The 13,474-nt window shown below is 37.7% G+C and overlaps 1 protein-coding gene across 1 annotated transcript in view; it reads right to left on the reverse strand.

Moving 5' to 3' along the window:
- Positions 1–13,474, reverse strand: part of atrnl1b (attractin-like 1b) — a 62,906-nt gene that overhangs the window by 38,236 nt on the left and 11,196 nt on the right. The window contains exons 9-19 of the mRNA XM_055022642.1: positions 12,074–12,257; positions 11,827–11,981; positions 11,592–11,676; positions 10,679–10,893; positions 10,466–10,584; positions 10,042–10,174; positions 9,085–9,272; positions 7,535–7,748; positions 7,252–7,443; positions 2,265–2,498; positions 1,496–1,633 (exon numbers count right to left, since the gene is read on the reverse strand). Of these exons, the coding sequence (XP_054878617.1) occupies positions 1,496–1,633; positions 2,265–2,498; positions 7,252–7,443; positions 7,535–7,748; positions 9,085–9,272; positions 10,042–10,174; positions 10,466–10,584; positions 10,679–10,893; positions 11,592–11,676; positions 11,827–11,981; positions 12,074–12,257 (1,857 nt within the window). The remainder of the gene's footprint in view (positions 1–1,495; positions 1,634–2,264; positions 2,499–7,251; positions 7,444–7,534; positions 7,749–9,084; positions 9,273–10,041; positions 10,175–10,465; positions 10,585–10,678; positions 10,894–11,591; positions 11,677–11,826; positions 11,982–12,073; positions 12,258–13,474) is intronic.

A 13,474-nucleotide genomic window follows, 5' to 3' on the forward strand; every position in this document is an offset into this window, starting at 1 on the left:
GAATAACAAATGTCTGATTCACTTTTTTTTTTTTATTGAATCAATGATCTGATCAGCAAAACTGATCATTGAAATCTGGGCCAAGAATCTGCAAAGGTTTCTGGAATGCAGACAGTTTTAATTCAGTATGAAGTGAATTAAAATCATGCAAAGAAAGAGGAAAGATACAATAATCCAACTGGATCAACTCAAAAGAGAAAATTATTTCAGTGTCTGAAGAGAAATGTGTGTGTAAACTCCTGTTTTTTAATGTTTTGTTTGGGAGGAAGGAAATCATCAATTTAAACAGTGGAGTCATAGACAGGTTTCAATGACAGGTCTGGATTCACTTCAGAAGAAAATGAACAAATTCCAGAAAATTTTAAAGGTGCTTTGTTTATTTTCACTTTGCAGCTTTACAACTACATTACATGCATCAGAAAATGGTCTCTAGGAATACAGAGCTCCCACGGCAATATGTTTTTGAATGTGAGTGTGCGTGACTCCTGCATGCAATACTTCAAGCAAATGCCTGAGTATAATTTCTCAGGAATTCTTTTTATATTTCATGTCAAAACACATGAGGGGGAAGTAAATCTCATCTTTACAAGGAACCTGCAAAACCGTGGTTCAACCAATGTTCAACTCATTCAGTTGACAGGTGCAGAAAGACATCAGACAGCTTTGCTGTTATTCCTTTGACTTAGTGCCAAATCCTGTGGTGTGACTGTAATAATTCTACACTTTAAATTTAGTAGAGAACACAGTATAATCATTATCTACATTCAAGCAGTCACTCTGTAGAACGTATAGTTTGCAACAACTGAAGAATAATTTTCTTCATTTGGCAACAGGCTTAAGATATAAATCTACTTTTATCCTCACCTGAATAAAAACGTCTTACAAAACAAGGCAAAAACTGAGCACCACACCTAAACAATCGGAAAAGGAATGAAAATGAGGAGCTTTTGTCGAAACTTGTCTCACCGTTTTCAAAGTGACTTTGGATCACTCTGAAAATTATTGTGTACGTTGGAAAAGTATCTGAAAATGTGTAAAACTCACCTCATAAATTACTTACATTTTTCTAATGAAAGTAATTTAAGCAAAGAAATGAACAATGAAACAGATTTCCTACAAATCCTTGATTTTATCATTCCTTACATTTCCAAACTGAAATGTTTTAATTTTCTGTCATTTTTGCAACGTTCTGGACATTTGAATAGAATACATTTCCCATATTGGGTTGGCTTATATGAATGTTCCACAAGCCTCAAAACAACACAATACGAGTGAATCTGTTGACTGTTTATAAAGGCTGCTTCAACCAGCCTGGCTTAGATAATCCCACCCCATAGTTTTTTTTTTTAATAATCAAACTTGAAATGCTTTGTTTGGATTCAAAACTAGACCCAACGTTGGGGCAACATGTCCAGATTATGTTCGCCGGTTCAGAGGAAAATATTCGCAACTGGAAGCACAAAATAAATAAAGTCAAAGGAGACGCAGCACTCACCCTGGCATTTGCCGCCATTGGTCGGGTCTCCGTGGTAACCTGGCATGCAGGTCTCACAGTGTGGACCGGTGGTGAGGTTGCGACACGCCTCGCACACACTGCCGTTCACACACGTGCTGTGGCCGTTACACTGGCATGCTGACAAGAAAAGGAAGTGTTGGTGAGAAACAAGGCGGACAGAAGATGGACGACTTTAAAATGCTTTTCAATACACCTGAGTGTCATGTGGGCGTCGATTTGGAATTAGGCATTTTGCAACAGCGGTTGTCGTTGTTCCCCAGAAATGATAGAAACCTGTTAGTGCTGTCAACAACTTGTGTCTGCAAAGTCCTATCAATTATTTTTTTAATCAGTGCTGTCCTTTGGAATTTGCTTTATTTGAACAACTTTTAATTTAACATCTACAACTGGAATAAATAAAACTTTAGAAAATTAGGTCATTGCCGTTCACTTTAATGCGGAGCTTTCCAATAATCTGCAGCGGAAGCACCATTTAGATGATCAAATTACCACTTTCAAAAGGGTATATTATTATCATCCGCTAATGTATAGAGAAGAAGCGAACAAAGAGGTCACATTAAAAAAGAAATAGTAGCATAAGGTTACACAGAGTCATCAGGGAGGTATTAGTTGCATTCTGCAGCTGAAACAGGATTCCAGTATGGCGATATCATTTTCAAACAAAAATCAAAAACCAAGAATCGATACCCAATAATGCAGCAGATATACTAGAACTTTAACAGGACGGCACAGGGTGTAGCTTACTCACCAGGGCAGTTAATGAAGGCCCACTCGAAGCCTTTGTCTTTGGGGCAGCTGGCGGGCTCCAGGTTCATGTCCTGGGATTGGGTCTGCTGGCCTTGCTTTGCCACTCTTTTCATGGGCCCCCGATAGGAGCCCTCCATGCAGAGGCCCTTCCCTGTGCTGCTGGGGTCCCCACACCAGCCACATTCCGGCTGGTCCAGGCACTGGGAGCACGTCCGCAGTCCAGAACAGTTCTGAGCTGGAGGGGAAAAGAAGCATAAAGTCACTATTTCATATGCTTTAACTCATTGCTGTAATTGATATTCACTGCAAAAATAAGTATTTTTGGTCTACTTTATAGTGCAAGTATCTTAGTGCACTTGAAATGCTTACTTACAAGTAACTTTTCAGCAAGATATAGGGGCTAATTTTAAGTAAATAATTCCTTAACAAAAAATACTTGTTACATTGGCAGATTTCACTTATAATAATAATATTCATCAATATTAAGGAATTATTTACTTATATAAGCTCCTATATCTTGCTGAAAATCTACTTGTAAGTTCACTGTGTCTTATTTCAAGTACAATAAGATATTTTCTCCAGAAACAAAGATTACTAAGACTTTGTGTTTTTGCAGTGTTTTTTTCAACAGTGGATTTTCATTTATAGCTGTCTTGTTAAAGTATTTATATTTTCTGAGTCTATGTACATGTTAACATTACAACCGCAAACCTCAGTACGAATTACAGAACATTAGTCGACAAACAGATTCATGAAATCTGGGGAACACAGTGGGCAGGCCAGAAAGAACATTGTGGAGATGCTTAAACCAAAAGACTCTCTACTTAAATTGCACAAAATATTGACTAGAAAAGAGAGACGGCTCAATATAAATGCACATCACATTTGCCCTACTTAGTGATAAAACACACAAAGATTTGAAATATTGATGTGACACAAATTCAGCTTCAGAATGTCCTTTATTGCCACAGACCTCATCCTACTTGCAAAATTTCATTTAAATTTTTCTAACACTTGAAGTTTCAGAAGACTGAAGTTTAACACAAAAACACAAACTGGTTATAGAGTGAGGCACTAAGAAAACTAATCACAAAGAGATGAGGAGGCCGATGGTGTCCGAACCACAGACAGTCAGACAGATGAGAATGCGTCTGAAAACACTGAAACTTTCACATTTCAGCAAAGTGTCAGAAAAGGGATTAAATGTGCTGCATATCGTGGCACTTTACCCTAACTTTAGAAACCTGAAGGAGAAATGCTGTTCTGGCATCGAAGAGACTCTTAAGGACACTTCGATTGCTTGACAACTTTTCAAAGCCACCACTCGGCCACTCAACAGACACCTCAGCGGAGAAATGCCACCACTATTTTAAGACGACAAACATTGAGTGCTTTTACCTCAGTTTATGTCAAACAAATCTCCAGCTATTCCGCTAATGGGTGTGAAACCATGACAACACAAGAGCAATCAGAACAAAGTAAGGCCATTTAAGTTTGCTTTCACAACAGGCCATAAGAGGAGGATTTCTGCGGAAAATGCTCTCGGAAAAAAAGAAGACGTTTGGATGAGGACTCTTGCTTTGTCACAATATAAAAGCATGTTGGAATACAAAAAGCTCTATTTACACAGATCAAATGTGACGGCTGGAGGAGTCTACAAAAAAAAACAAAAACAAAATAACGTCTTAAAAAGATTAGATAACAAACTCAAGATACAATAAAATAGGCCAATTAACTTTGTGAAAACGGCTTCTTATGTTATTTTCTATTGGTTGAGGACAGAAATGTTAGCTTTTGGTTGCATTACATTTTCATAATGAGTGATTTAAGCTATACATCTTTCAATTCAAAGACAGAGAGCTTAAATTTATTTTGGGGTTTCCAAATTTTAAAATGTCTAAAATCTAATTTCTTTAATGGTTGTTGGTTTAACGTCTTTCAGCCACACTATTAGGAGACCCGTATTGCCTTGTTATGGACAGTCAATTATTTTAAAAAATTAAATAAAATAGTTTTGTACTTGCAAAAACATGCAAGTTATGCATGTTATTTTGTCAGTCCAATAATTATGGGTTCTGCCTTCTATCTATATGTCATAGCCAAACATGAGGGCTGCACAATATATTGTGAATAAATCTCCTGGTCAAGATTTCCTGATGTTGTGCAGCCCTAAAAAAAGAATAACTTGAATACAATCAAAAATTATAGTTGTACTATTCACAAAAGCATAACCTAAGGTGTATGTGTATACATATGTGTGCATATGTGTATATTGATGTATATATTCAATATATATCAGGGTTAGAGGAAAAAAATCACAATATCATTTATTTCCTCAATATCCTACAGTTCTACTATGCACCAAGAAAATCAGTTCCTGACTGGAATCACTCAACTATATGGTTGACAAATCTTGATAGGGGCTGATCCAGTTAGAAAAAGTCTGACTTTCTGCGATCAGATATATTTTTTGTCTTTATTTTTATTTTTTAAACACAGAAGTAGAGACCTAATGGTCTAATTGGGGTGTGATATCACCTCCATTAGTTGCGATCACAAAGCTACCTGAGAGTTTGTAGAAAGCAGCCTACAATTTATATAATTTAAAAATGTTCAGAAAAGAAAACAAATTAATGACACTGTCTGGAGAACTTCTTTTGAAGGTCTTATTTGCATGCACTTTTCTGGAACCACACTGAAATATGCTACAGAAAATATCAACAAGTCATATCAAAACAGAGAGAATAGCAGCATTAGCACAGCACTTCAGTGAACTGTGAACACACCAGCAGGATCAAGACGTGAATTATCAAAGTGAGACAATTAGCTTAGCTTTTTCTCTGTAGCTCCTTTAGAGCTGTTGTTCCTCATTACCATGTTTTTTCAGCATTTTGCAATCAGCACAAGACAAAGATTTAGATGTTGCTGCAGCAAACTTTAGGGAGAGAAGAACAGTGCTCAAACACCATTCCAGTAAATTGAAGCAGGGAAAACACACTGCAGCAAGATAAACTCAATATGGCTTTGCATGTTTGAAATTTACTTTAGTATATTCAGTTTTTTAGAATCCATGTTGATGCAGAAACTACTTTTAGTCTAATTGACTCTGTGATCTGAGGGGGAGCCCAATTTTCCAAGGTCAAAGGAATTTCTTTAGTTGTAAAAAGTTCCATGTTTCTGAAAAACAAATAACTACTTGTCCAAGTAGTCTGCAAAAATAGCATTTTCTCCACTGAAAGCACCAAATGCAACAACTCTTATAAACCACAGTAATCATCTGTGCCACTGCTGCATATTTTTCTCCTGCACTTGTGGTTTCAAATGCGTTTATATACAATACCCAGCCTAAGCAATACATTAAAGCACACACTCAAAATAAAGAAAGAACAAAGAAAGTAAGCACACAAATTCAAAATCGAAACAGCTTTCCGACCTGAGGGGGAAACAAAGGGAATTTTTAGAACAACCTTCCTTGTCCTTCATGCCAACAGAGACTAATTCCTCAAGACAAATATCCACAGCAAACAGAATCTCTGTGTTGCCCAACACCAGCAGACACAAATGAATTTGAGACAGCATTCCTGGGCTCCCTAAATTTGTTACTCGCTAAACTGATCAGAGATTTTTCTCAATGTGACACAACGGTGGAAATAATTCATACATCACGCACCAGCCACCAAACCAAAATGTTTTGTCGACCTTCAGGTGAAGGAGCTCCCCAATCAGCTTACTGCTGGGTAGTCAAAACGTATTTTCTCTTTTGCATGTGTCTGGTATATAATCTGGCTTGTTGCTTTTTCTTTTTTATGGTAGATTCTATGTGTGTAACCTTTGAGTAAGACTAAAGTTTAATTAAATACTCTTTTATTTGTTTATGAAACAGGAGTTTATAACACCACCATAAAGAGAATAAGCGTGCAGATTCAAAAACTCAATCAAAATCAAAGAGCTAATAACTTAGAAATTTGTTAAACTGAGGCTACAAACAAATGTTCTTCTTGAAAGAAGGTTAAGAAAGGACATAGCTAGTTCTGGCTGAGATTTTCTAACCCTGTTAATCTAGTTTTTAAACAATCTAGAGTTTATTTCTTTTAATCTACCCCATCTTATCTCAAGGCAAGTTCATCAAGAATGAGGGTATAGAATTTGCATAATGACTATTGAGAAGTAACAGGGAAAAAGTTACATTCATTAACATTTTTAAAACTAGTGTGCAATAAAACGGTGACATCAAAGTAAAGAATCCAGGAACGTCTGAGGAAATATTTCTGCTCAATGCCTGAAACCAGCCAACACAAAGCTCTTAAATCCTGAGGTAAGGCGCTGGTTTTATAGGTCTCCAAGCTACTGCACTTTCAGCATTTCACCTAAATGAGAAATTGTGGTATAGGAACAATTGTAAACCTTTTTGACCCATGTTTCTAAAACTAGTCAAACTCAATTTTCAATCACTCATCAAAATTTTCATTGGTCTTTTTTACCAGACACTCATTACCTCTTTAAATGAGTCTTTGTATTTTCTGCAGCACTTAACAAAACACAAGTACAGATAAACAACATTCACCTTTGTTAAAACAAAACCATTCACTGTGTCTAGAAAAAAAATCCCCTTTTGCCTACTTTCCATTCCACTCCAGCCACTATTTCATCATACAAGATTACTTAAAGGCATCTTACGGTAAAGAGTCCATCTAAAGCGCAGTCAGCAGGGACACCAGCAGTAGGCCATGAGTTTATATGCAAAAGTAATTGACCATTAAAAGCCAAAACAGCTTCCAAAGTCAATCACAAGAAACTAATGCGATTTTCCCTGTGAATCAAACACCTTCCACTTTAAGCCGTTTTCTTCCCCGTAACCTCTTCTCTCTCTCTCTGTGATGAATATCGACCGATTACAGAAGCCAATCTAGGAGAACTTATTGTCCCTCGCATTAATGTCAGACTTCCAAGATGACTCTCCAAGATTAAATGCATGGTGAGACACTTACCCATACAGTCTGCAGTCTGCCACTCCAAACACTGGCCATAGGGGAAGGAGATCACATATGCATTGGAGTCCACACAGCGCCGTGTGCTGCCACACCACATGCACTCCATTGCTTGGCTTGTACAGTTGGCGCAGTTTGTGTGCAACGAGCAAGGCTTCTTACAAGATCCACGACTACTCTGATTGGGGTTCCCTGCAAAAACACAAAACAGTGAGACCTTAAGAAAACTTCATTTAGGTAAAAACATTTAGTTTCATAGGATCTGACAATACTTATCACTAACCAGTGGCTTTTTCGCAAATGAGGCCATGAGCAGTCGCAGTGCACGGATTGGCCCGGAGGCCTGAAACCTGAGGCTCCTCCAAGTAGGCACAAAAACCAGAGTCACTGGGCTCTCCAGGCAACCAGCGCAAGCTGCCATTGGTGAAGGGGGACATGTCCTCCCAACCCCAGTATGACACGTTGATCTTCCTCAAGCCCACCCAGGGAGACAGTCGCTGTGGGAACAGAGCTGAAAGTTACTGCATATTTAAAAACAAAAATATTCCAAATGCTGTTCAGTCACGCTATTATAAAAAAAATAATAATAATAGGAATAATTGCTCCATTTACACCTGGGAAGCAAAAACGCCATTAAAGGTCCGCTAAACATAATTTCACAGATATGATTACTTATTTGCCTCCAGGATTCAGCTTTTAATATAATGGGAAAATAATGTGGAACAGCACATCAAGGTTCTGCTAGGACCAAACAGCAAAGTTTGAAACTAAGCAGACAGACTGCAATTTAAATCCTCATGAATACAACATGCATGACAAACTCATTAGCGGGGTTTCTCAACTCTTCTTCAGCTGAAAGAAAATGTTGTTGTAAAGTCAAATAAAGAATTTGCAAAATGCCCAAATTTTCATTGGCAATGAAGAGATTTAAAATATAACATTGAGAGATTCAAAAATGAAAAATCTATACATTATATTTGAAGAAAATGTAAAAACGTTGGGTAGAGAAGTTCTCGTTTAGGTAAGTCATGAATATATAATATTAAATACACTCATGGGCGTGATTTAAGGGTGCACCGATCAAAGTGTTCTGGCCGATCACCAATCTTTAAAAAGCTTGTGCTGATGAATCCGACTTTGACCAATGCCAATTTTATTTTGAAACTGACACTGTCTGGTATTATAGGAACAATATACCTTCAACGTTACAGTCTCATTTTATTGAAAAACATCAAAAAGTGCTCTCAAAAATAAATGAAAAGATTAGACATAACCAGGTGGGCCAGCCTGTCAGATCTTTTATTGCAGAGCAAAAAAGGAATGGTGGCTGATTTCCAGACCTATGCAGAGGAAGAAAAAATTGGTCTCTCATGCAAGTATCAGTCAATCACTGATCACCCAAAATTAAGGAAATCCGTGCAATAATTACAATGTAAATAGAGAGATCAATAAATCCTTTCTTAAAACAGAAACTAATCAATCAAACCTTGCAGACTAACATTCAGTTTCTGGAAATGAAAATTTGTGGACATAGCATCACAGCTTTCTGGGAAAAAGAAGCTTGGTGATTACAACAAAAGCATGAGATCATGTTGCTAATGGATTTTTAAGTAAATCTCAGTGGGAGTGCATGTATACATATATACAAGTCTATATGAATAATTTTGGCTGTGCGGATTTGAAACAACCCACAATAAATAGAAATGTATGCAACAGAATTCTTGATGAAACAAAATCAATATTTTATACTATATAATGAAAAAAACTAATTCCTAAATCACTATGAGAATCACCTTTCTTACTCAAACTGTGAATTTTTAATTTTATCTTTACCTTCTCTTGCTGCTGAAGCTTTTTAAGCTCCTCAAGTACAAAGTTGACTTGCTTGGAGGTGGTGAGTGAGGCAATGTTGCCGTTGAGGTTCTTGCAGTAGTGTTGGGCGTTGTCGTAGCTCTCACGGCTGGAGTTGATCCTCAGACAGGCATCTCCCACCTGGCTCCAACCCTCACTGCACTGCTGGGCTAGAAGATAGGAACATAATCAAAATTATCATTCCACTATGATGCTTTACTATCATTTCAGTTCAACATTTGTCCACAAAAAAAGTTGAGCTTCATTTAGTTAGTAAAGTTGAGGGGAAAAATTAACATTAAAGTCTCAATGTGTGCTGTATATTTAATTTTCTAATTTGCATCCATTGGTCTTAGATGGGCTTTTTGTGTGTGTGTGATCGGCAAGTCTCTTTCATGCACGACAAATACGCACACACACGCAGCGCACAAACACACGCACACACACATGTTAAACAGATATTATTTGCAGCTCCCACCGCAGTCCCCCTCAGGCGACAACTCTTCATGAGCTGAAAATTACGGATAAAGTGACAGCACCATTTCTTCAGATTCTGTCGACGTCAACAACAGGGCTGGGTGGGAGGAAGTAGCTGAGAGGTAAACTAAATGCACTGGCAAAGCTGATAAACAACATCAGGATGACAGATTGAAAAACACATTTACAAAAAGACCAAAAAATAAAAATCTCTTCTGCTGTGTTTAAAACATTCACTCCACAGATAGACTTACTTATTCAAGTTACGTGAGCTAAACCCTGACGGCTAAATTCATAGAGTATCTGCCTAAATTACGTATTTAGCAGAGAAAGTCAACGGATCTATTTGTAATTTCCAACAAGGAAAACATCTTTCACTCAAATGTGGGAGAAAAAAAAAAAACATCTGATCAGCATCCCATGCATGCATTAGTGTTCTTTATGCTCCACTGTCAGGCTTACCAGGCAAAGAGTGGCACTGTGAGTGATTCTGCTCCCATTGACAGTCGAGATTCAGCGAGCAGCTCTTGCAGTTGGCGAGCTTGCTGCACACCTGCTCGATGCGCACCGGGCACTCAGTGAAGTTCTTCACGCCCTGGAAGCAGGGCAGAGAGAGGGCAAGGGTGAAAAGAAGAGTGGCTGTAATTTCAAGATAAAATGAGGGAAAGGCTGCATCTGTTTGGTGAAATTAACTCGTTCAACAGTATCGTCCAGCGTCTGCCATCATGTAGTGGATTGGACAGGGGAACGGCTTAGTAAACAGCTATAAATATTCACAACTTGCATGTTCTGTTTGGAAAATCTTGGGGAGGAAAATATGTTGTGTACATGTGTGTTTCAACAAGCTGGATTAAAGTGCTTTGCTGCCCCCTGTTGATACACTTACAGTGGTGCAGTTGCTGGAGGCAGATATACACTTCTTGTCATCACACCACTGGCAGCCTTTGGTGTTTGCCGCACAGCTCCCACAGTCCGAGAACTTATAGCACAATTCATCCACTGTCACTATAAAGAAAACAAATGAATTATTTGGAGTGAGTTTTTTCCTGAATTGACTAAATATTGTGAAAATACGGCGTGATTTGTTGGTCGGTGTTACCTGTTTTATCGGAGCAGAGAGGTACTGGAGAGAAGCTGCCGTTGGGCATGCTGGGCTCCCAGGGGACACAGCGGCCTCTACTCCAGATGCAACGGACCCCCGGGCCGGCTTTCACACACCCCTCCTCTGCCATGAAGGCCTGGCAGCTGGGAGGCCGGTACACGAGCACGTCATTCAGCAGGACACTGGAAAAGCCCCCGAACACATACATAGACCTGACAGAGAAGACAGACCACTTCATTTAATTATACACCAAGATAACCAACACAAACAAGTTTCACAAGCAAAAGGCCAAAACAGAGTTATTAAAAACATTCCACTAAGATTTTATGCCACTTGACATAATGTTTCACACTAATTTAAACTCAAGTAGGTTTAAAATTTGCTTTCACTATGCACAAAAATGTAACAAAACATGATTAAAATAGCATTATGTAATAATCTACGCAGAATTCAATAAAATCCTTGAACGCATTTTGCAATTCATTCTTCCACTTACATAATAACATTATTACATTTGCGCCAAATTGTTGCAGTAAGCTCTTTTTTTTAGAAATGACAATGTAATCATGTGGCGTATTATGAAATAAACAAACTGTACACGTTCATCCTAATCATTATACTAAATAAATTTATAGATTCTATATGCATTCAAACTGAAACCTGTGTCAATAAATGCCAAACTTTTGGTCATTTAGTTACCTTTTCAAACTCTCAGTATTAACCTACATGTCATTCAAGGCAAAATGATTCAAATGTGTTCAAGGATTTTACTACACTTCCATCTACTATGATATAGTGTGGTTTTAATTATGTTTTATAGCATTTTACTCAATTATTACATATTATGGTGTTCCTAATCCTGTCGGCCATGTAGAGAAATGGAGTGAATACATGAGTTTTAGAAACGTACCCGTTGCTAACGACAGCCGAGTGGCCGAAGCGGTTGACATCCCTGTGCAGGTCTGGTTTGGGGAGGACTGTCCACTTGTCACAAGCTGAGGAATAAATACTGGGTCAATTTTCAATAAACGAAAGCATTTTGTGTGTTAAAAAAATTCCTCGTTCCCTAAAACTAAGAGAAATTATTAGACAAAAGGTTAGCTTCTGCTTAGTAAAAACATTTCTTTCAACATATTCCAACATACCGATGTCATATGCAAGGAAGTCAGCAGAGAAACACTTGGCCCCGTTGCTGAGTGATGTGTCATTATGCGTGTTGCCACCAAAGACGAGCAGAGTGCCACTGAGAAGCGCCGCAGAGTGCAGGTACCGTGGAAAGCCGCTTTCTCGCAGAATGAACCTGCGAAATGTGCGTAACAAATCTGTGTCAGGGACAGCTGTGGCAAGAAGCCACTGTGGCACACCGTGTTGCACACGATTATGATGATTTACCATGTCCTCGTGTTCACATCATAGCGGTAGAGGTCATCCACAAGGCCGTACTTGCCAGCTGGGAGAGCTTTATAGCCTCCATGGACATAGACGCTGTTGCTGGAGCTGTCAAGTGTGCTGCTGTGGCCGTAACCTCCCTGAGGGACGGCACCTTTTGTCTCAGGTACCAACCACACTTTGGATCCTGAAAAGAAAACAAATGGAAAGCTTTGAAGAAGAAGAAGAATTTACTGTCAGAAAAAAAATTCAACAAATCCACTGATTACAAAACAGTGACAAGAAAGATATAAAATTGGAAATGCAGGTCAGAGTAGTGGGAAGACTGTTGAAGATAATTATAGGGAAATCCTGATAGAAATCTGTTAAACTCCAAAGACTCAATGGTGTTACAATAAAATTATCTGTCATTGACACTGACAGATAATTTCCAACAGCGTTCACTCAACTTTGCAATCTGTAAATATCTAACTGAAAACCGTAAATCCTACTATTGCAAGCAAGAATACGTTTCAAAATTGAAACTTGAAGAAAAATACATATATATTTCAAAATTACATTTTGAAAAACTATTTATGAAGCACTTCAGAGCATCGAGTCCAAGCTGACCAATACTAATATTGTTTCTAATGTCCACTGAGACAAATAGAAATGTGTCCCAAAAGAGTGAAACAGAACCTGTAAAACTAGTCGAAAGGAATGTAATTAAACAAAATCAACTTTACATACACATAATAAATTATTCTAAAAACATTTTTAATTTAGATGATTTTCAAAGTTTCACTTTTGCAATGCATGTTTTTTTTATTTATTTTACTTTTTGAAACATGTTATATACTTGCAGTAACACTGGAACAAATTTATCTTCATAGAAAATGACTGTGTGTTGGTTTGTTACGTAAAATTCCAATCATGTGGTTGTAACATGACTAAATGTGGAAAAGGTTTTGCCTTGCGAAATGTTTGCAAGGCAATGCAAGACTGAAAACTAACCTGCGTAGTGCAAAAAAAAAAAAAAAAAAAAACAAATAAAAATTCTTTACTGAAGCAATGTATTAACCATAAACAAAATAAGAAAAAAATACAAATCTTAAGACAATATTTGTCTGGATTTAACTGATTGCCATTTATTCTTCATGTCAGCAAGTCGGCAACAGACAGAAACAATTAGTCAGCAATCAGTGAAATAAATATCAGACATGATTAATGCCAGTCGTTTTTCTGTCATCCTAATGTGACATAAACGTTCAAGATGAAATTTTATGCTGTTGATTATTGTAGTTGTTTAGTTAATGCTGTTTTCCACCTTCATGATTATTTTATCAATTGACTGAATCAGAAAAAAGTGACTGTTCCATTACTCTTCACTATTCAGTGTAAGAGCTTTTAAATTAGAAAGCGGAG

Source organism: Poeciliopsis prolifica, unplaced genomic scaffold, assembly GCF_027474105.1.
Source record: "Poeciliopsis prolifica strain line A6 unplaced genomic scaffold, Auburn_PproV2 SCAFFOLD088, whole genome shotgun sequence".
NCBI classification, from domain to species: Eukaryota; Metazoa; Chordata; class Actinopteri; order Cyprinodontiformes; family Poeciliidae; genus Poeciliopsis; species Poeciliopsis prolifica.